Consider the following 24,463-nt stretch of genomic DNA (forward strand, 5'->3'; position numbering starts at 1 on the left):
ATTGTTTGGTGTAGCTCTCTCCCTTTTGGCTTCAGCCCTTTTGCCAACAAATTCCTGTTTTCCTCTCTGTTGTAATCACCCTTCTCATGTTCTGAGCAACATTCAGAGTTTGAAGCCATCGTCTGTGTTTCATGGAAGTGATTAAAACCATGTTACAAGTCAAACAGGAGTTAAGAACATTTCCTGTCGGTAGTGCACTCTGTGCGCCTACCCAGAATTAATAGCTTTTCTGCAAATTAGCACATAATGGGTTAAAAGCATGTTTATGTTGGCATTAAGTACTCTGGCTTCTTTTCCTCTGCAAGGCAAGACAATATTTTGCAAACTTTTTAAAGAATCTCTAATAGATATTATAGTGGCGCCATTCACACTGCTATATAGTAGTTAAGGCTGTGTCAGCACTTCCATTATGAATCCTGTTTTTCAGGGATTTATAACCCAGCCGTAAAAATTTGCTCTGGGCTGAAATTTGGTTTCAGCTCAGGGAGCACATTTTTAACAGATTAAAAAAATCAGCATGGCCTTTTTTGAGTTATAGGAGTGTAAAAAAAAAACCAAGCATGGGAGAGGGAAGTGTTCGGAGAGAGAGGCAGACAATTCTTTCATGAACATAACTCAAAAATAGGTCGGTATGAAAAATAATGATTGGATCCAGTCCCTTTCCCCAAGCCAACGGGACAGGAGTACTCTATTTTTATAATGGTATTTTAAGAGGAAACGTGATTATTTTTTTTCTTTCTCTGTGGCTTATAGGTAGTTCGATTTAATTCTACAGACATTTATGACACAGTTAATTTCCTCATCTTTCTCCTGCATTCCCCAGAGTTGCTCTGCAGGGTGGAGTGGGACAGTGCAGCAGAACCTTGAGCAGGGCAGAGCCCAGTGCTGGACTTGTCCCAGTGTCACTGCAAGGTATACGAGACACCTGCCCATCTGGCATGACCCCTCCATTACCCTGGGGCAAGGAGGGCAGAGCAGTAGCCCCACAGAGTGGGGGTGGGAGGTGGGGACCTGGCTGGTGAGCTGCTGGAAGCATATGAAGCCTGAAGACCTTGTCATGCTTCCACATGGCTGCTGGCTGTCACCCGCGTCTTGCACTGTGCTGGAAAGAGCCAAGTGTGGGATACCTGCTGGGGAACTGGGCTGGGCCCTGCCCGTTCCCAGCCTCTCCTGACCACATAAACAAGAGCCTGGTCCCAAATTGTGGCATCGGGTGGGATGGGGCTTTCCACCACCAGAGAGCTCTGGAGCTCCACCTCAGGCGCCTCTTTGTGTCAGGAGAAACCACATGAACAGCAGGGCGGGCTGGGTCTTGAAAGTGGGCCTCAACCTGCATTTATCTGAAGCCCTGGATATATCCACAGAAACCAGCATGAAAGGCTGTGAGGGGGGAGGCTGGGATCTGCAGCTTCAAAGACCCGTCGTGCCCTCCCTGGACATGGGCACAGGGCCATGTGTCAGTGGTGTGCTCATGGTGCAGGTGGGGAGATGGCCCAGCTCTTGCCGGACGTGGCATCAGGAAGGGAGAGACAGGACAGGCTGATGCCTTGGTCCTGCAGTCTTACTGGTATGTGTAAGAGCCTGCAATCCCACAGTTTTGCTGCCATCAATCCCACAACTAGGGTAGGGGAGTCCATCTGTCCTGGTAGCTCAGCGTGGGTGTGCTCAAGGACACAGACCCTCAAACCTCTGCAGTGGGAGCAGCCCTGCCCAGCAGAGCTCTGAATTCAAGGCTCCAGACACTGTGCTTTTCTAGCACTGAAAAAATCCCAAATCTCCCATTGTATGTTCAGCAACTGCACCGTGCAGGGACTTGTGTTTTAAACCTAACGTAACTCGGGCATGGCATCTGTCAAACTTGGACATGGCATATATCAAGCCTAACATGAGACACCAGAAAAACAGGAGGCTTGCAAAGAGACAGGGACAGAGAGCTGCTCAGCACCTTGCGGTTCTCGTGCCGTACATTTCTGCTGTGCTCAGTAGTCAGCACATCTGAAGTCTACATGGATTTAAATGCACACTGTAAGAAATAACACAGCTCTTTAAAAAGGGTTTTGCTAATCTCCTTCTGTCTCTCGTTATATCTCTGTGCTCATAACGAGGCTGCTTCCTGCTCTACTGTTTTTATTAGTTCACCCTTTCTTCCTTTCCCTTATGCTTGCTGGTCTTATTTTCTTTCTTGCTTTTAATGGATTTCACTTATTTTGTGAATTTTGTGAATTTACTTATTTTTCACAGGTTTTTACAATTGCTTACATTGCAGAAGAATATTCTACTATTGAACTTATTTAAATTTGGGTCTATCTCTGTTTTTTAAATATCTTCTTGGTTCCCCCACAAGACTCAAACCGTGTTTTGTAAATACTTATAAATTAGATCCTGCACTGTTATCACTGTTATCTTTATTTACCACTGTCCCACTACTATCAGTAGTACCAGACTGGAACATTTTTTAGCTTAGTTCCTAGCAATGTAGGGAAATGCTTTTGTATCAGTTCTATTTCCAAGTTGGGGGCTTCCTTTTTGGTAGCATTCATTGCTCGTCAGGCAATGAGCACGTAACTTCCAGCACTGGGAAGCGAAGCATTGTGCTGGGCTTTGTTAGACGTGGAGGGTTACATGTGGTGTGTTTGGTTTTAACTCCAGGTAGAGAAGATACTTGATGGAAAATGCTGTATTCTTCCCTAGAATTTCTGGAGATACTGTCACACCACATAGGTCTCTGTAACAAAACAAAACAAGAAATACTTTGATCAGCTACTTATGTTTCTCGTAGTTTTCCTTGAAGAGTGTCTGTGTCTCTTGAAAGCTGAGATCAAAGTAACCAAAAGCCTCCAGATAGGAAGAGAAATTGCAGAAAATTACATAGATTCTTTTTATTTTATTCAAGGTAATGGACAGATAGGAACAAGGAGAAAATGGAAGCAGCTCTGTAAGATAAATAGTTAGAAAATCTTCATATTTGAAAGAGCAAGCTTGTATGTTTGGGTTTTTTTTTTTTGTGGTATTTTTTGTTTTGTTTTGTTTTGTTGGGTTTTGGTTTTTTTTGTTTTTTTTGTTTTTTTGTTTTTTGTTTTTTTTTTTGCTTCTACTCCATGTATTTACAGTAGTTACAGAAACGTTTTACAGTGGAAAAAGTAAAGATGTTAACATTCTTGCAAGGAGAGATTGCCTCAAATAAAACTTCAGAGGCAGACGAATGAAAGAAGAAAATAAGGTTAAAATATGAAGCTTAATATCGCCAGGGGGCAGCTGGTGTGTCAGTCGGGTGGATGAGGTAAGCTGATTTATGCCCTACAAACTTTAGCCAAGGTGTTTCTGATGCCGAAGAGGGTTTAATAAATAGACTGCTGGCCTCCCACAGATCGCTGCTAACTGCAAGGGAGAATTTGCTGAGGTAGAACTGCAATCATTTGTGTCTCCATTGCTTGTGAACACCCCACAGCTCCCAAGCTGTTTAGTTTTTGCTTATCTCCTTTCTATTGATTTTTTTTGTTGTATTTTCTTTGCCAGTCCAGGTGGGCAAATGACCAAATAATAAATTTATATCTCCAACCTGTAGAGACTATTTGATTTAGGGAATAATTTTCAGCATTTGGAGCAGTTTAAAATGAGTTTTCTAGTTGCGTTTGCAGTTATTTGCTCCCCTTTTATGCCATTTTGCTACATTGTCATGCGTATTGCCTTTGATTCTCGGAAAGCGATGCTTTAGTGGTAGCAGTGGGATATTGCCTCATTACAGGCTTCCTTGTTAGATAAGTTCCCCTAGTGCCAATTACTATTCGGTAGTGGATGCTGCAATAAGTCAACCTGTACTTTTTGCTAGTCGTTCTTTTTTTTTCACATGCATTGCTTCTGTCTAAAGCACTTAGAGGCAAATTGTGCTCCTGCCTTGGTAATAGTTGCTCTGCTGTGCAGGGGGACTGTGTGGGGGGCAGAGATTGTCCCTGGATGTGTGGAGCTCTGCAGGGACCACGAACCTGGTGGCAGGAGGCAGAGGGTCGAGGCCATAGGAGACCACCAGGGCTCAAGTTTTAACTTCTTAGCTGGTTTGTCTCCTGAGTGCCAAATTGCTCCTCCACCTTCCGCATTTTTCTTTCCCTCTAAATTTAGACTGAGATTTTGTCTTTTAGAGGGAAAGCTTTGAGCAGGGTAGGCAAACTTAATTGTGATGATAACAGCCTCTCCTGGGCTGAGCGCAGAGAATGCTCTAGAAGCAAATACTTTGTAAACTGGGGAGCTGAGCACTGCACAACTGCTGGCCATGGTGTTTCTCCTGCCTCCTGTGCCTCCAGATCCATCCTCGCCCCTGGGGCTGGCGGTGGAGTTGTATCCAGGCAAACACCTGCAAATGCCTCTTCGGACAGCTGTCAGCAAAAAGCCCAGCATGAGCCACAGGGCATGGAATGGCGAGCAGGGGCTACATCCCTTTCTGTAACTCTGCAGTAAAGCTGTCTGTTTGTGTCCGTAATCATGAATTTGGAACAGTGTTCTCTGTTAGCATAACTCCTGTGGTGCCAACAGAGCTTTCCAAGCTGGGAATTTGACACAGTTGCAAAGTTGGTTTGGTGTAACTGTACAGATGCTAATGGCATTTTTTGAAATATAAGTGATTCTGAAATACGACTAAAATGCTTGTTTAAAATCACATGCTGGCAAAGGCATAACTGACACAAAACTTTGCTATATTATCACTATGACCCTGCTGGTGTAATTGAGAACAGAATTTTGCACCGCAGCAATAACAGCATCCAACTTTCTTTCCTCAAATGCTCACGTTTTAGCTGTAATTTACCAACAGGTCATTAAACTGGTGGAGAAGTGAAACTGGTGCTTCCTGAAATTTTCCGATGAAGGGTCATGCTGAGAATACCCTTCTGAAATGAATGAGTTGGCATCTCTGCCAAAAGGAAAGGAGTAGCTCCATCTTGCAGGGACCGGGCTGTCCTGCCTGAGGCAGCTCCCACCCGTCCCAGGCAGCCCTGGCCAAGGCACAGCGTAACTGTTGCTCTGGCTCTTAGGATTGCCTTGCAAGGAATAAATCTGCCTGAGAGAAAATGGAGTTTGGTTGGTCACTTTAGATTTTGCTGCCTCAGAGAGAGTCTTCGGTTATTTACTTCATTGCTTCACGAAAGCCCGAAGACAAAATTTATCAGCGATACCAAGAAGAAAATGGAAGAAGAGGAGGGAGAGATTATGAGAGCCCTTTTAATACAAAGAACTGTTCTATAAGTTGAGCAGATTATTTTATCTTTGGCTCTTATGACAGATCCCCTGTTACATAAGTGTTCTGCTTTTTCAAGCTAGGTATTGCCTAAACGTCAGTCAGAGCAATTTCCTGAAATAGGAACATTGCGTTTATTTTATCTGGGGCTTTAAGTATTTTCCATTTCAGAATAATAAATATGTAAGATATAGGATCTCTTCTATGTAAGTGCTACTTTCTGGTAACATACAGGAGCATGTTTAGATCTACTAAAAAGTTCTTAGTCATGATTTTAAGAGTGAAGCTTTGATTTCTGCCCTGATGGTGCTACAGCAAGCTTTCATGTCTAAAGAAACTCAGTGAAGATGTTAATTCATTTGGAAAGGAGTGAAATGTCATACTCTTAACTATGTCTTTTCATTTTCCAAGCTCCTCCCAGAGAACTGACAGAAGAAGAAAAGCAGCAAGTTCTCCATTCAGAAGAATTCTTGATATTTTTTGACCGGACAATACGTGTAATTGAGCGAGCTTTGGCTGAAGATTCAGACATATTCTTTGACTACAGTGGCAGAGATGTAGAAGAGAAAGATGGGTCAGTTTGGGTTTTGCTTGCTTTTGTAAAATAAGCTTATAAAAAGAATGCCAATGCCAAGAAGCATTCATTTTGAAACTAAACTAAATACTTATATAGTTAAGAAAAGTGTTCAAACCTCCCCTTGAAGTCTTGGTTCAGTTTATTAGTCTAAATTATTTTGTAAAACAGTTTCATACTTTACTGCTCTGTTGTTGTTGTTTGTTTGTTTTTCCTTTAAAGTATTACTCAGAGTGTTGGTCTTCTTCAGTTTTTGGGTGAAAGAATCATTGAACAATAATTGAAATACAGAAATGTATATGTAGTTGTGCATGAGTACTTTAAGAGGTGTACATCTGTATCCTTTAATCCTAGTATTTCTGCAGATACTGCTCCCTCAGGTTAGTAACAGATTGCACTGTGCTGTGCACTGTGTGGATGAAAATGACAGTCTCCCAAAGTGTCTGCAATCTAAACACGTAAGGCAGAAGGTGACACATTGCACGTTCAGCAATGGATAAGGAGTGCAAGAAGCAACACTTGCTAATGTGACGGGAAGTATTCAGATTTCAGCAGCTGTGTATCCACTGAAGCCTCTTGGCAAATCAGGAGATGTGCTGTGCTGAAGTTACAGGAGGCTGTTCCAGAGCATCGCCCCATGACAACTGAATGCAGTGGTGCACCAGCACTGAGCTTCAGCCAGGCACAGTGGAGCCTGAAGGCATCTGCCATCTCTGTGACTGGGAGGAGATGCTGTAACTTGAAGATGTGGGGAGTCAAAAGGAAGGGAGATTGATTTGGTTGTAGCTTGGACAGGAAGATTCAGAAAAGGAGATGCTGAGTGCCAGGATCAGACTTGGTCCTGAGAGACAAAGGTGGTAGGGGTGTCCCAGGGTGTCCCAAAAGAGCCTGCTAGAGAAGGCAGGAAGGCAGTGGAAATTAAGAAATATGATTGGGTGAAATATGTGTACAATTTGTTCCATAGTGCAAAGTCATTACTCCTTCAAGACTGTTGGTGAGAGCAATTACTGAAGGCAGCAAACTTTTCCAGAGGTCTGAGAAAAAATTGTTGGAAATTTCTGCATTGATTTTAAGAGCATTTGAACTCTGTTACTTCAAGAAGTGTCACTTTGTTTGAATTCACAGAGATGTTCAAGCAGGAGCCAACCTTTCTTTTAACCGTCAGTTCTATGATGAGCATTGGTCAAAGCATCGTGTTGTCACCTGTATGGATTGGTCTCTGCAGGTAAGATGTGAAGCTGAAAGACATGCTTCTATATGACTTCCAACTTCTCCCTAAAAAAATATGGCCAGCATCACTTTTACAGAACGAGCAAATGTTGTTTGTCCATAATGAAGAGTAGCAGGCACCAGTGAATTTGTCAATTTTTTTTCTACCTGTGCTGCTTAATCTTCAAAGTCAGGATTTTGTATTAAAACCATAGGTTAAAAACACCTACCTACTCCCCTTTTTTTCTCCCCTCTCTAGTCCTTCATCACATGGAATTCGTTTTTGGACAAGAGCATTAAAATTATATTAATGAAAAATAACTAAATAATTAGCATTTCATTTTAATGAGCAGTTATAAACACTAATATATTAAAATGAAAACAAGAATACAATTTTTTTTTTTTTTTTAATGTACTAAAACTCAAAGTGTAGAAGTGTCTGAGCAATTTGAAAAGATCATAAAGAGGTCTTTCTGAAAACTCTGGGTCCTCTCTTCAAGTTATGAAAGAGGAGACTGCAGCTGCCCAGGGCGCAGTAATGTGCCTGGAAGGTATCCAAGTTCTGTGCACCGCAAAGCACTGTCATATTGCAGACTAAAACTGACTGGAGAGCTGCTTCAGCTTCCCCAAACCAATATAGCCACATCAGCAGGGTAGAGAAACCAGGTTAATTAGTTACTCTGTTGGAGAGCTGGGATTAGTACGCACACATCACCACAGGTCCTGTCAAATTTTTTGGTCCCAGTTTCACTCCAGCTGCCCTCATCCTCTGTGCTTCAGTTCCTGTTAGCCTGATCCTAAGTGTCAATCTGGAGTGGAGAAAAGCAGCTGGTTTTCTTGGGGAGAGAACGAGGGAGTCTCTACTTCAGGGCCCGTGGTACAGATACAACGAAATTGCTCCAGGAGGACAGCAGACTTGTTTCTTTGGTGTGTTTTTACTGGGGAGAGGATAAGTAGCACAGGACACGGTGATTCTTGTATCCAACTCTATTGCCTTCCCCTCGAAATGGCTGCAGGGCTGCTTCTATCACTCCGGGTGCTTCTCAGGGAGGGTGGCACAGGGTGCACGAAGGAGGCCATGCAGGCCTGACTGGGGCTGGGGCTGTGCTCACAGCAGCCCACTGCAACCTGCTCCATGTATGCAAAGGCTGTTTGTGACACCCAGTTCATGCCCTGTGTGCAAAATGAAGGATTTACCCCTTTGCTATCGTACAAAATGTCAGCTTAAGAGCAGGTACGCACTGGTGTGATGTGGGTGGCCTATAAGCACATATGGATTTCCACAAAAATCAAATATAAGCCTGAGGAAACACTTATCTTAGGTTGTTCACTTGTTCAGGGGCTGGAAATTACATGGAATTCTTATCTGATATTTTCCTAACAGGCAGCTCTGACTGTATTCCCAGGGCAGCAAGAAAAAAAGCCGCCTCAGAAGAGCACTGCCAAATGTAATTGCTCAGCCCCTGGGGCACACAGACATGTTCTGCTTCCCACCTCTTTGTTCCAGGGTGGCCCCTCCTGCCTTCCCCTCTTTTAACTCCTCATGCTCAGCTCCCTGTCACCCTACAGGGACTTCCGTGTGTTGGGGCTCCTCCGCACCGTCTGTGGCCTAGGAGGCCTCACAGACTTGCCCTGAGGTGTGCATTGTGGCTGGGGCTGGAGCCAGCTGGAGACCTTTCACCTGACCACTAGCTCTGCTTCTCACACACACTGCAGGCCGTGGCAGTGTCCAGTGTGCCAAAGGACAGCTCAAATAGTCATGGGAACTGCGGAATACATTGCTCAACGTTCTGCGATAGAAGTGTTGCTGCAAAACATCCTGGGGGTGAATAAAAGCTTAATCAAAAAAAGGGGCTTGATGCATCGATGAAACAAGTTATTCTGTTCCCAGTCACATGTAAAATATGGTCCTAAACATGTGTGATCATTCATACCACCAGCCCCTTGATTCTTTGTGGAGCAAAGGGAAGATTGACTCAATCCTTCATCAAGGAACTGAGGGAAAAGCTGGGCAGAGTGAGTGTAAACAGAGCATGGGATCACCTTGTTTTGTGTGTGAGGAGGTAACAGCTTGCCTGAAGCCAGGAAAGCTACAGCCGCAGGGTTGTTGCTGTGTCCTCTTGACTCTCAGGCAGCAGCCATTAATGCTTTTTCATACTGCAGCATTTCCATGGGGGAATTTCCTGGGACAGATGAACGCCCAGTGAGGACTGGACAGCTGTAAATGCAAGTTGGTGGAGCAGTCTGATGGATTTATGGTGGTGCACTTGGCTCTATTCTTGCAGACTCAAAAAGCCTCTTCTTGGCACTTCTCAGCTGAATGTGACCCTGATGTCTGTGTAAACCTGAAACTGTATTTCCAGACTGTTGCACAAACTTTGATTGCAAAACCTGTGTATAGACCAGCAGGGCTTGAGTCAGTGTTTGTTTATGGCCAGATGTACTGCCAACCAGAACATGCTCACTAAACTCTCCAGAAGCATGAACAAACCCCAGAGTGCCTGTAAACTGGTACCCGTGACTGTTCATGTCCTGTCTCCTGCTGGTGAAGGGCTTGGTGATTCTGCTTGCTGAGGTAACTGCCCCTTCAATAACATGGGCTCAGCCACTGGCCCAAATGGTACCTGAGCTGCTCAGTAAAAATGAGATGTGTTGGCAAAAGCCTTCTGCACATGCTGTTTCCTTGGACCAGGGCCAATATGGGATGAGAAGGTTCAGAGGAGAAGCTCTAAACTCGCTGTCCAGCAGTGGTTATAATCTCTGTCGTGGGAGAGAAGAGAGAGATATCAGAAGGGATGGGAGCAGAGGAAGGCAGGCTGGTGCAGCTGCGTCCCTAGAGGTTGTGTGGGATCAAACCACCTTTGGGTGTCTGAGTTCTGGAGGAGGTAGAAGAGGTAGTTGCTCTGGTGCATGTTCTAAGTCTCATAGAAGAGGTTTGGGTGCCCTTACAAGCAGTGCCACCAGCCAGGCTCTGGTGGAACATAGGTGCACCCCCCATCAGAACCACCTTCTTCCAAAAAGGGAAAGAGGCAGCTGTGGTGGCGACACGCCACAGTTGGTCCTTCCACCCATGGGTCCAGGATCTGACTCAGATCTTACATGGAATGGTAGTTTGAATAGAGCAATCATCAGCTCCATGATGTATTGTCCATGGAAATGTACCCAAAGTGGGAAGGAAGAGTTGCTGATGGCAAAAGTTACAGCTGTATGCATTATTTCTTCCAAATGGATTTTGAGATCAGAGGGCATCAAGCCACACTAGTAATGATAGAAAAGAGTGTTTGTAATTTTTAAAATGCCTGGTGTGGACCGAATTCATAGCTCCCAGCAGCATCGCTGGCGGTTCCTTTGTCCCACTTCCTTTACATCTACCAGCTGTGCTGTACCCCTATGAAGTGGTGAATGGTTTGGCAGGAACTTACCTGGGAAAAACAGTGACAATGACTTGCAATTATCATTGGGAAATTTTGAGGGAAGGCATTCCTAGTTTACAAGAGGAGGATGTGTGTCCCACAAAGTGGGGCTGTTAGATCATTGGTCTGCCAGAATCCGTGTGCTCTTCTCCAGACATGCCGTAAGGTCCTTTACCCTACCTGTACTATTTAGAGGGAAGGACAGGGGTTACCAGAGATGCGGGGTGTCAGAAATTCAGGAGGTATATGATATTATGTATATGTATATATATGTATATACACACGGGGCAAATACATATGTGTGTGGTGCATATCTCTTTATATACATCAGTAGATAATGTGTGCACTAGAAAAGAGGAGTCTATTTCAGAGTGCTCATCAGAATAGTCTTACTGAGTCAGTGGAATTGGATGTCACTCTGAGCTTTAGCAGATGACCTCACTGTCTTTCAAAATTGAGCAAAATTTGTTTGCTATTTGAATCATCTGAAAGAGCTTTCAAGTTGTTTCTATGTATAAGTGAATAGGAAGAGTGCATACTGAAATTAGGAGGAATAGTTTTCTGAGATGTTGAAGAATTGTGAGTTTCAGAATAAGTGCTATCCTCACACTGATTTTACCATCAAAATCAATTAAGGCGATGATTCTGAAGAAATGGTTAAGCAAATACATTACAATTGCTCAAACTTTCAGATTTTTCCTTTTAACTGAATTTCTTGCTTTACTTCCTTTTATGAATATCCTGTTAGTTGTCTTTTCTGAGAATTATATGCAGAAAATAACATTGGCTTTGTGGTATGTGAGAATAACTGATACAGAGCAAGGAGCAGGGGCTTTAAGGACATCAGGGACAAGTAAAATATAAAACCAGAATGTAGCTAAATACTGTGATTGAACTAGCATGTATTATAATTAAAACCAGATATTCCATATGTAGGTTGAGATTATTTCTCTCTCATCTGATTTTGCATATCTTCTTCATCATCCAGTTTATTTCATTCTCTCTCTTTTTTTTTTCCCTAGTACCCTGAGTTGATGGTTGCATCTTATAACAATAATGAAGATGCTCCACATGAGCCTGATGGGGTAGCCCTGGTATGGAACATGAAGTTCAAGAAAACCACACCAGAATATGTTTTCCATTGTCAGGTAAGACAGAGGAAGCCATTAATTTCATGGTAGATGAAACAGAGTTTACTACACTGTGCATCTGCCCAGTGTTTATATGAAGAAGTTGAGGTTAAAAATAAGCATTTTGGGGAAAAGTACAAGCAGCAGTTCAATGTTTTGAGAAGAAATCCAGCCTTCTTGAACAATACTGCAAGCCTGTCAGGGACTGCGTGTCATTCTTTGTCTATTTAAAACAGTTCCTAGATTTAGTTTATAAAGCCCTTGCACTTATGAAGTAACTGTGGTGTACCACTTCCTCATCCAAACAGCAACATATGCTTTCCCACCCACGTTAGCTTCCTCGCATCCTTTGCACTCCAAGCTGCCTACCCTTGCCTTGGCTCTGCTCAATATCATGTTCTGCCTTTAAAATTCTTAAGTACGCTGTACATTTCTGGGCGTGCGTCTTACAGCTTGATAAAAACTGTCTCGATTACAAGGATTACTCCGCCAATTGCCATTTGACTGTCCCTTATGCTAGCTAACCAGTATTTCACTTCACTCAACGCTACTTTATGACCATGCTGTTTTGGAAGCCCACGAGCAATTCAAAAATAGCTGGATGTTTTATTTCCATAGGTCTATTTACTCTTCTTTTCCCACTGCTTTTCTGTGTGAAGTGGCACAGCCTCATATTGACAGAAATGTCAATTGACATTGGCTCTCTCTCCATCAAACTGTCCAAATTGTGGAACAGGACTTGGGCCAAATTTCCAACCTCTTTATTAATATCCTTTTGTGGTAATTAAATACAGGACAGTGGCGTTCGGAAAGCCATATGGAAAAGTTTCAGCAAGTAAAACTTAACAATCAGAGATTAGTAAAATGCAGATTATTCTGTGGTAAAAATTGCTTTTCTTGGAAGGGTATGTATTACCTGGCTAATTGTGTAAGCTAAGTGTCATTTTACATTCAAGGACCAAACATCTTTTTGAACTAAGTTTCTGTTTGGACTTGGGTACATTATCAGATGTAACATAGTGGGAGGGAGTTGCTGGAATTGAAGTTACTGCTTCAACCCGATTAAGTAACCTTTAATTCTGGGCATGTTTTTCTAATTTGCTATACTGAAAAACAACTTCACAAGGAGTCTAGGCCTGCTCAGAAAATATGCCATATAGATTTATATATATATTTGTATGTGTGTGTGTGTATTACCTTTGAAATGAGAACTTGCATTTCTCTGGATATCATATTCAGCAGACTGATGTGTTCTTTCAGAATGCTTAAGATCTTAGCTTAGATCCTGTGCTCAAATTCTTCTAGGATGTGCATGCAGCTTGATGTTTTAGACAAAATATTCAAGAGAAGAGACTGCCCATTGCAGTTCTGGGGAGAATAATCTTTGAACTAGGCTGATTTTGTGAGTTAATTGCGAGATTCAGAGTAGACCTACTGAGTGCACAAAGGAGAGATTGACTAGAGGCATAACAATAGTCTGTTAGTTAAAAAATGTGTCTAGTTTTAAAAGTCAGTACTCTTTAACAAGGGGAGGTATGACTCAATAAATTGAAAGCACTGAGACAGGCTATATTTTCCATTAGAAAAACATACACAGGGCAAAGTAATTGCTGAAGATTTGGCCTGGGTGGGCTTCTGTCTAATTCCCCCATTAAGTTGCACGTTCACTTTTTAGTATGAGAGCTTTAAGGCCTGTATATTTTGAGAAACACATGTGGTGCTATGCTTTCACATACATCCTGGATTAATCATATTTCAGTGAAATGAAATCAGTTCTTATGTTTGTGGAAAATATTTATTTTCTTGGTTAAGCTGTCCACAGATAATTTGCACTATGCATTTGTTAGGAATTGGAATCATGTTGGAATCACCATAATTAGGCTTCTAATATGTGGAATATCCTCTGCATCTCATACTGGTCAAGGAGACCCACTTTATTTAAAGAGGGAAGCAAAAAAAGTATGAGACTTGTCTCTTGTACAGAGTCTGAGGCTTTGTGCTAACTGATTGAGATGGAAAATGAGAAAAAAGACTTTCTTACCTCAAAGTCTGTGATTGTGACTAATCTTTTGCCTTTCAGTTTTTGAACTCAGAGTGAGATACAAACATGTAGAAACTCATTTCAGATGTGACTGCAGAGGAACTTCTGCAGGACCCTTCTTTGAAACCGTAGACTTCAATGGTTTATGAAGCCATTTCTCTGCAAGAAATTTCACCTAAGGTGTTCTGGTGGCATCAGTAGACATAGATATGCGAAACATCCCTGGAAAGTTAAAGAGTTGTTTAAACTTCAAAAGGTAGAACTTTCATATTTTGACTTCTTGTGCACATTAGATGAATTTCTGAAACTAAGTATCATGTTTTTTTTGCCTTTCCTGGTATATTGCAAGGATTTAAATGCAATGATTGCCAAGGGATTTCTTCACTTTCTTCAACTTTTCCTGACTTTTTGTAATCTTATGTAGAATCACAGAAATTGTCACAGTCAGACCAAAGGGCTGTCTTCCCCAGTGCCTTTGTCTAAAGTTGCCAGAAGCTATGGGCTTCAATTGAAGTTATCTGTCAGTCATGGCAGGCAATGATGTCAGAATCTACTGGTGATGAACTTTTTTTTCCCAAACTCCACTCAGAAAAGCATTTGATTTCAGTTCTAGAATGTGAGGGATGATGCATTTGCTAAATGTTTATCCCAGCTGTTGTCACAAATTATGTTACTGTTAAGAAATTCTTGCACAATTTAATCTCACATTAGGTTGTTGGCTCCTTAGTACAGCGTAGGTGGTAGAAAATTTCATAGCTCTACAGTATGCTGTGCTACAAGTACTGGGTTCAGTTTTAGTTAATGTGTATCAAGGGGGAAGAAATGACCAACAGGACTTGTTTATCCTACTCACTAATTCGTGTGAATTGTCATATAAAATCCTATCAATTCCTTTCTAAACAAAGCAATCCTACTGGTTTCTACTTTTTCCTCCTGTGGAATACTTCTTTTCTTCTACTCATTTTGTTATTGCCCTTGTTTACATTTTCGTATTTCTCTTTTACCCAGTGATGTGCTGCCAGTATTTTAGCTGGGAGTCCCACAGATTTTTTCCTCTATAGCTCATCATACATCTCTTTACCACAAGACTTGAAACGGGAAAGCAAGGAAGAGTGAGGGATTGGCACTTTGTTCATTTGTTTTCCTATGCAAGCAAAAAAATATTGTCTCGGAAGCATAATCAAAGTGGAAGGGTGATATCATTTGCCAAAGGAATGAATGCCCAATGCTTTCCTTAGGTACTGAGGAATAAATTGAGCCTATCTTTAATACTGTAGCATGCAGACCAGGAATTTCCTTGTAGGGAAAAGTCAGGGATGTCCTCGTCCCCCACACTGGAACATCACAAACTCTTGGTGTAATGCAGTGCATTCCAAAGGCAAAAACCAAGACTTTCAGAAGTACTTTATGAGGCCCTGTGGATGAGTCAGCCCTGGTTGGGTTGGTTTGGCAGTATCCAGAGAGGGAATGGATTCCAGCAAAGACATGGAAATCACATTGACTCTCCCCCAGTTTGGTGAGAGAATTTTAAGCAGTACTTCACACTGTTTCTCTCAGCTACTGTTCGTCTGCATTTAGATGGGGGTGAGAAAAATGAGAATAGTATGGTCGAGTTATTGATGATATGATATTGAGCTCAACATGAGCTCAATACTGTATTGATTAATGCTGTGCATGAGGCTGGCTTTGGTTGTGATCATTTCTGTACTATTGATTGGTAGAGGAGCATTGTATTATTTCTGTCTTACTCTCTTAGGAAATGCTTGTATGTCCCTTATATGTCTTTTCTCTGAGCAACAACAAGAAAAAAATCTACCTTACACTGCATTAATTATGAGGATTACCTGTAGTAAATTGCTCAGTTTTTATGTAGTACAGTCATCTCTGCCCATAATGTTGCTCATGTTGCTAGGTAGGGTGATTTAAGCTTCCTAAGTCAAAGTGACCTGAAGAAGTATCTAAAATTTAGCATCAACATCTCCGATGGAGTGAGGTAAATGACAACTCCAACTGTCTTTGCTCTAAACAGGCTACTTGAAGTCTGATCTTTTGCACCCTCCCTCTTAGCAGAGACTATAAGCATAGGGTACAGTACTGCTTTTATACCAGATTTTCTATCTTTTAGATTAGAGCTGATCTGCAGAGATGGAAGACAAAAGGGAAATAAATAATCAGTGGGTCTAAGGGACTTGAGGATGCTACAAAACATTTCCTTTCTTGTGGAGCTGAAGTGATGTTATCGAATTTGGCTGAGGTATCTGGATGTGAGCTTCAAACATCTGTTACTTCATGAAAGGAAAGGTAGAGAAATCCAGCTATAGATGCTAGTGTTATGCAAATAAACTGCTTTCAATCTTAGTCTCTGATTTGGAGGACTCTACTTTGAGTTTGGAAGCTTTGTTGAGTTCTGCTTTCTTACAACGTATGTAATGACAGCAGCAAGAACAACAATAAAAAAACAACTACATTGATTTATTCTAGATTATTTCCTCATATATTAATTTTCTCTTTCAAAATGTCTCAACAAGGCAGTGAAAAGTACTAAGCTGACACTTAGAAGTAACTCCATTCAGTGTATTTTTAAGGAAGGAGAGCATACGTGAAGTAGCTTTTTCATTTGAGGAAGCAGGAAGCATTTATGAGTTCTAGGAAGAAGTTAGATTGACTTTTAGCATAATCACAAAAAGATTTCAGCAGTATATCACTTTTAATAGCTGCAGCTATTTCTGTCCTTTTCCTAAAATGCCATGCAGTCAGATTTGCTTGGTTGGTTCCATCTCACTGCTAAACTGTCAGGATTTTTTTTTTTTTTTTTTTAGTTTTGTGGGATATGGGGCTTGTGTTTTCTATTTTAATTTCAAGAAAAGCTGTCCATGCTTGGAAAATATTGGTGGATTGGGTACAGAAATCAGCCACTCAGCCATGCCACAAAATGTTTCATTCTCCCCTATCTTTTTTGTAGTGGCTTCTATACACTGTCATTAAGTTATGTGTTTGACCACTCTTCATTGCTTATGCTAGTGTGGTCTTTCCCTTTTCAACTGAATGGATGGAGTCAGAAATGTGTATCTTAGAATTAGATGCACTGGGGTAAGTGAAGGGCTGTATTTAGTGGCAGATATTGGCCGGAGTTGCCTTTTTTTTTCCTGATTTGGTTCCTTTGTTGTTGTCTGCTCTTTCAAAATCAACATAAATTCCTTCAGATGTGCTTTTTGCTCCAGCAGCCTGCCTCCTAAAGGTGCTGAGTGCCCAAATCCATGAGACTCATGTATGGAGTAGGCTGCAGTAACAGCATGTATGACTAATACCCTCCTTTTCCTCTTGTCCTTGAGTTTCCATCTCTCCGGAGGCCAAAACAGAGGTCAGTCCCTCCACAACTTTGAAGTAATAGAAGCATTACAAAAAATTTAGTTGTTAAGAAAGTATACTTGGAAGACTTGAAAAAAATTTCTGGTGATAATTGGTGTTTTTCCACAAGGACTTCCTCGTTTTGTTCCTGCTAAGTTTCACGTAGGATTCAGTTCTTCAGAGACAAAAGAAACGATGGACCCTAAGCTCCCCTCAAGCTTTCCAGAGTTTCCCAAGTAAAATCAAGCAAGCCAAAAAAACCCAGCAGCACTTCCAGTCCCAGAGAGGAGCTGCACAGTTCCTCAGTTTCTTACAAGAGAGGACACGTGGTCTCTTCCCAGCTTTGATGAATCACCACTGAAATTTGGTGTAGAAGAATGAGGAATAAAAGAGAGGTTCAGACTCCATTCAAGGAAAAACTTTTTTCCCTGTGAGGACAGTAGAGCATTGAAGCAGGCTGTCCAAAGAGGTTGTGCAGCCCCCACCGTTGTCATTTCAATACAGGCTGGAAAACACCCTAAACAGCTTGGTCTGATTTCACAGTTGTCCCTGCTTTGAGCATGAGATTGGACTGGAGATCTCCTGAGGTTTTATATAACCCAATTACCTTGTGATCCTAAGCATGAAGTTCTCTGGTCAGTGGACCTCTGAATGTCAAATTGTGAAGATGTTGGGGCAACTCTCATACTGGAAATGCTCTGGGGCCCAAGGACCCAAATTTGTTGAAGAATTTCTGTAATACATATCAAAACACTGGAAAATGGAATCAGGCTTTTTTGTAAACCTAAAGATTGTTTTGTTTTCATTCCTGTTTCTTTCCTTTGTGCACCATTGGTAAGATGATCTTTGTAGAGCTGAGTAGAGCTCGTCTTTGCCTGTTCTGCAGGACACAGTGCTGGTACTACACTCATGTTTATGTAGTCATTTGCACACTGTAATAATCCATGGAGATGCATAGGTGCACAGTTTTGCATTTAAATTTGGGGGAATTTCTAACTCTGCTACTAGGGAAGAGCAGTTTCAACTATGGCTTGTGATAGAAGGATACATTCACTCTTATTCTTATTTTAAAACTTTTTTTTTTTTTTCACTGTCCTGTTGCGTTCGTCCAGATTGGAACACAGAAACACAGCACATGGTTTGTGCTTTGAGGATTTCAGTAAGCAAGAGCCTATGTCTTTCCTCTTAGGCTTCGTTTTTGGACTCTTCCTCCTGCCCTCAGCTGATTGGAGTTTGCGCCATTTCTAGCCTTTGGTGATTAAAAATAACTATTGTTTGGCCTAAGATTAGTGCTCCAGTACTTGTGGAGAGATTGTGTGTGAGTCAGTAGAAGTTACACCCGCGCATCCAGAAGATGAATGTAGTCTTTGGAAAATGCTTTTCACGCTTCTAGGTGAGAGGAGAGAGCTGCCTTCAGCAGTGATGTAGAGGGGACAAAGGAGCAGACAGACAAGAGACAGTTTCTGGAATGCTCCTGAGCTCAGAGACATCGCTGGAGGAGGACAAAGAAAGGCACTGGAAATGTGTAAATGTACATTCTGGTCTGGGCGCCACACTGTCTTATCCAGTCCTGAGATCACCAGTAACAAATGCCCCATGCTGCTTTATTGCTAAAATGCCACAGCTGTTCATGTGGCTGCTAGCATCTGCAGCTCAAGAAAAAGTATGCCACGTTTTCCACATAGCCTTTTAATTGGAACCTCTCCTAAAACTGACTATTTTCACACAAAACCAAATCATGGTATTTTTCATAGTAAGGGTGAGGAGAAGCTAAGCATCAGTGTTTAGACAGAAGGGATGCAAACTGGATGCACGGAGTTGTGTGCATTCCCTGCAATTCACCTTTATCTTTCCTACCCCTCAGCAAAGCTGGGTTTTTTTCCATGATGACTTTGATCTATTGTTATCTTGTGCATAACCCTGAAAAGCAACACTCCCATCAAAGCCAAGGTGTACATTATAACAGCATAATTGTATGCCATATCCCATCGATCTGTGACATGACTGCTCATACAAAAGGTGGGTGCAATTTCCCGATTAGTAATTAACATTCTGAATTACCTGAGAACTGTTTATACATAGAATGTCTGCTAGCAACAGAATGTTCCCATGCTTAGCAGAATACTTACCACAGATTATCTTCCTCATTTGAAACTAAGATTTTAATTATGAATCAAAGAATTAGGAAATTACACCTTTTTTTTTTTTTTTCTTTATAGAAGATTTTAGGCAGTTCCTGCATCTCAGGGTTTTTTGGAGAGAATACAGTGTCATACGATTAAATTATATGCTGTCACTACTATCTATAGCGTTATGCTTTTGGTGTATTTTAAAACAGTGATTTGTAATGTATCTGTACTTAAATATGCTGTTTCTTTTCTTGAAGTTCACGCATTCTTCCTTTCAGACCAAATGTAAAGAACATGCTAGCCACTCTTGATACGACAGGTGCAGATTTTTATGTGTGTGATATGCAGGCTCTTGTTCATCGCTGGTGAAAATGCATAGCTATTGGGGGTGACTGTGTTGAAAAATAGTGGCTTATGGCTGAGTTTTTGCTCTATCAAACAGTTTTATTGTGCTCATGGAATTTGTGGTAGTTTCCATGGAAACAAATAAGAGGCATTACTTTTGGAGTGACCTGTGCACCCTTCTAAATTACTGGTATCTAACATGCAATATTCAACTTGCAGAAAACCCAACTTTGGATCTGCAGAGTTAGACATGCAGTACTTTTAAACTTCAGCTAGCTAAGAAAAAAAAAAGTATCTCAGTCAAAAACTGTGTTTCATAAGAGAAAATTGTAGTGATATTGATGATTTGCCAAAACCTCAAGCAGTGACAAAATCCACAGTGTCCTGAAAGAGATGCATTTGCAAAACCATTCCTTTGCAGATGGCTTAGATTATTGATGCGTCTAAACACATTACATTATTCATCCCACTTAAAATTTTGCAAAACTCTGTTGATAAAAGTGCAAATTTGTCTCACTATCCCCAAATCACAGGAAAAAAATACCACCAAATTCCCACAATTGTTCCTGAAGGTTTTTTATAGGCTAATAGCTGTTGACATGGTTACATTTTAACATGACTTTGCATAAAATATTTTAAGAACAAGGGAGGAAGGAAGGGAAAAAGAACTTAACTTTCCTTTGTCGATGTGAGCATTGCATTTTAAAGTTTTTCTCGTATATCTGAAACTCTCAGCATTGAAAGGGTTTGGAGTGCAGAAAAAATGCAGTATCAGATGGGAAATCAGTAAGTCATAGGGATCCTTCCACATAATTTTTTTCATAAAGGATATAAAATAACATGCAATTCCCTGTTGGCACTGAAAATGATAGATAAACAGCTGTAGGCATGACTTTTCTGCTTGGGTTCTGCAACCGTTCGCAGTGAGAGCTACTTGCAACGGAGAGTACATTTGGTCCGAATTCAAGAAAATTATTTCACCTCATGATTTTTGTCTCTGTGGGAGCTCTGTGTGAGGAGTGAAGCCTCTTTCTGTGTTACCTGGCACAAAATATAAAACAGTTACTCTTTTAAAGTGCTGTAAAAGGCCCCACAAACCAACGAATCCATCACTACAGCCTAGGATTTGACTGTCCTCTGCCTTAGGTCTAAAATCAAGCTTTCCGCCCTCTGCCCCCACGGCTGGGTGACTGACAAGTAGTTCCCTGAAAAGAACTTTTGTATTCGGGCAACATTGATTTAATGATGATTAACACTCCATGCTTCCCACAAAGGGAAAGTAAAAGCACGTGCTGACTGCCTGAGACACTGATATTATCCTTGGAAGACTTTTCATGTGGGGTAGAGAGTCTTCTGGAAACCAGCAAATAGGGCAGTCTGTCGGCCTCCGTAACAATTCTTCTTGTGTAAACACTATTCTGCATAATGATGCTATATCTGCTTTCGCTATAATGGTTATAAAAAGTGAACCTTTCTTAGTAATGGTTAGCCTGTGTGAAGTAATTTTTGTGATTCATTATAAGGTTCAGCCAGCTAGCAGGACCTTGCAAGTGAGCAAAGTAGGATGTGAAATTTCAGGAAACTAAGGTTTGTTTGGAGAAAGTGGTATTACAAATAGGGCATGTAATGGGAAGTAGTCTTGTATTTCTGCGTGGCCTTAGCTGCTTCCTAATGCTCTATGGCTGCAGAACCATACTCATATCACAACTGGCACAGTAATATACTGTATGAGACAGGAAGAGTGCAAAAGCAACTGTTCTTGAATTGATTCTTAAATACAGGCTTGACTATGGTTCTGCATTTCTACTAGATAGCTGTTTATCTGTGCCTCTCTGTCTCTCAATCCTCATATCTATGTGCAATGTTTAATTAATTTTCAATTATTTCCAATTATGTAGTGACACTACTTATAAATGATACAGAAGTGAAAGTGATGGATTTGGGCAAATATAATAGCCTGTCAGTCTTCACTAGAAGCTACAATTAAATCAAAAAGATAAGAAGAGATTACTGTAATTATTTTGACAGTGAACTGATAGAAGTTTGCCCAAGTGACACAGACTACAGAGTACAAAATGCCAATTGCTTAGGAACAAGTAGTATAAGATATACTGTTGTCCCTTTGCTCCCTTACTGCTTCCTGCTGAAGTTGCCTCATAGTTTTATCCTGGGAAAAAAAATCAAGTGACCTATCTCCAGGGTGAGGCAAAGCTCTACTCAGTCAAAGACCTGCAGCATCCTTAATAAGTGAGAAGGATCCAGTAAACAGAGATTTGTTCAGTTTGGGGCTCCCCAGAGCAAGAGAGACATGGACACACTGGAGCAAGTCCAGTAGATGGCCATTAAGATGACGAAGGGACTGGAGCATCTCAGCTGTGAGGAGAAGCTGAGAGACCTGGGGCTGTTCAGCATGGGAAAAGGAAGGCTTAGGGGGATCTGCTTAATTTGTCTATCTGATGGGGGAATAAAGAGGGTGGCTCTTCTCAGTGGTACCCAGTGACAGAAGAAGAGACAGAAGGCACAACTCAAAATAAAGGAAATTGTGTTAAGAAAAATCTCCTTTGCTGTGAGGGTGACTGAACGCTGGCACAGATTGTCTGGAGAGGTCACAGAGTCTCCATTGACCCGTAGCCTGAGGAACCTGCACTAGGTCACCCTGCTCTGAGCAAGGGGTTGGGCTAGACAGTTTCCAGGGATGCCCTCCAGCCTTTGCAGGCGAGTGATTCTGTCTCTGATGTTTTATGCTCCCATTCCCGTCTGTGTAACTGACATTGTGCAGAAGTCAGCTGGGCCTTGACTGTCTCTTATTCTACAGATTCTTCTAGGATCAGCTGAATGTGAGGACCTCCTTCCTTCCTCCTGAAGGGAGGTCGGTGGCTCTCTGAAGTCCTTAATCAAGAAAGGCTGTTTAGGAAAGCACTTACCAATTTGCTTGGCTATGAGTGGGCTCTTGAGTCACTGAAGTCACGAGAGATTTGAAGTGTTGTCTACAATTAATTTCATGAATAAACATCCTTCTGATATGAGATGGACTTAAACAAACTTATTTCCTCAGTTGGGGCCCTGAAGTTTTCTTAGTCTGCTATGTTCAACCTTCTGACTGCGCTCGTGGCCTGTGCTTTATTGAGGGTGGGGAGGGCAGTCGGACTGAGTGCTACACTTGAGATTAATTTTCAGCTCTCTAAAAAGCAGCTGTGACTACCATGCCCAGCTTCACAGGCTGAGTTGTAGATAATTGTTCTTGCAGCACTTGTGCTAGCTTCTAATTCATCTCTGGCTGCGCGTAGTTTGATTGATCGAATGCGTGGTTTGGGGAACTGCTGCCATAGAAACACCAAGTTGACATCACAGCTCAAGAACAACTCATGTTTCTATTCCTGTTCTCTGTGGCTGGAATTTGCTGTCTCTGCATGCTCTGTAAAGCCCAACTATGGTATTTCCAGAACTTGCCATCAAGTGACCATTTGTTTTGCTTTCTCTGTGAGGAGGAGAGTACAGAATGCGCTAAGGTATGAGGTGACAGACAGACATCAAGAGCAGTTTTCTTTGCTACGGTTGTATGAGAGGTCAGTGACTTAAGATGCAGTCTAGTCCCCTGGAAGACTGGGGGACACCTTTCCGTTTTGTATTGTTTTTTCCTCTTAATAAAAATTACAGTAGGCCAGATGTTGGAAGGTGTTTAAAGTGTCTTTATCTGTTCTGAGAGGTAGGCACAGGGGTGGACTTGAACAAGTTAGATGAGCAAATAAAGTGTTCTTTAGGTAAAACAATGCCAACATAGGGCTGAATCTAACCTACTTAAACCATCCATGCCACTGAGATTACACTAATGGCAGAGCACAGGAATAGCTGACGTTTATTTATCCAGTGACACCTAATTTTTATGTCTGCAGAATAACAGGATGCCAGGCAAACTATGCCCATGTGCTTCTCAAGCCCTCTTTTCCATTTTATAGTATTTAAAATACCGTCCCACTACAAAGCCTCTAGGAATGCAAAGGGCTGTGATGATGAATACTGACCAAAACATGCTGAACCAAACTCTTCCTTTTTTTTCTTTTTTTACAATGGACTCTTTTTTTATTATCTCTGTTCTGCCATCCACACGCATGAATAATACTGCATGGAAATATAAACCATCCTTTAAAGCCGTGCAGATGGAGACGGCTTTTGGAAACTTGTCCTGTACTGAACACACTGCCTTTTTCAGAACCTTCTGGCATTGAATGTTGCAATTGTTGCCCTGCTTGCCAAAAGAAGTTCTAAAAAGAATGAAAAAAGATCCTTGACGTATCCATTTTCTTTTCTTATTATATTATAAGCATGTACTTACAGTAGATTTAATATGTACACAACATACGGTGCATAAGATATAGTTTTCAAGGCAGTGCACAGTATTAGGAATATTTGCTACAGTAGTTGCTGGTGCCTTAATCAAATGGCCTATAACATTCTGCAAAAATCATGTCCTTAAGCATATTTGACTCTGGGGGGAATGGAGAATTAAGCATTTCAGTGGAGTAGAAAATGAAATGCATGATATTTTGTTTCTCTTCAGTTACTGTCCCTTTATGGATTACTGCAGACAGTTCATTATAAATTATTTTACTGATTTTCTGAACCCAGATGAAATCCAAACCCAACTAAACTATCATGCAGACTTCACTGATGCTTCCATGGGAGGGTGGTCGCACTGGAGAAAGGTGGAATTTGTAGTTTGGTTGTGATTCTTCATTTAGGGTAGCTATTTGTGTTAAACAGTCCTTTAGTCATAGAATCATAGAATCATTAATGTTGGAAAAGACTTCTAGGATCATCCAGTCCAACCATCCATGTACCACCAATACTGCCCACTAAACCATATCCCCCAGTGCAACATCCACACATTTCTTGAACACCTCCAGGGATGGTGACTCCACCACCTCCCTGGGCAGCCTGTTCTAGTGTCTGAATAATATTCAGCATCTAGTCCAATAAGCCCTTTACTGATAAAAGAGGAGAGGACTGGCAATTGAAATTGATCTTACTTACCGTTGAAAGGAAAACA

The 24,463-nt window shown here is 41.5% G+C and overlaps 1 protein-coding gene across 13 annotated transcripts in view; it reads left to right on the forward strand.

Annotated features, from left to right (window-relative positions):
• The window catches only part of DYNC1I1 (dynein cytoplasmic 1 intermediate chain 1), a 181,425-nt gene that overhangs the window by 100,143 nt on the left and 56,819 nt on the right, over positions 1-24,463 (forward strand). For all 13 annotated transcript variants that reach the window (XM_015281907.4, XM_015281909.4, XM_015281913.4 and 10 more), the window contains 3 exons: positions 5,639-5,801; positions 6,927-7,026; positions 11,446-11,571. In XM_015281907.4, the coding sequence (XP_015137393.1) occupies positions 5,639-5,801; positions 6,927-7,026; positions 11,446-11,571 (389 nt within the window). The remainder of the gene's footprint in view (positions 1-5,638; positions 5,802-6,926; positions 7,027-11,445; positions 11,572-24,463) is intronic.

This window comes from Gallus gallus, chromosome 2 (assembly GCF_016699485.2).
Source record: "Gallus gallus isolate bGalGal1 chromosome 2, bGalGal1.mat.broiler.GRCg7b, whole genome shotgun sequence".
In the NCBI taxonomy this organism is placed as follows: domain Eukaryota; kingdom Metazoa; phylum Chordata; class Aves; order Galliformes; family Phasianidae; genus Gallus; species Gallus gallus.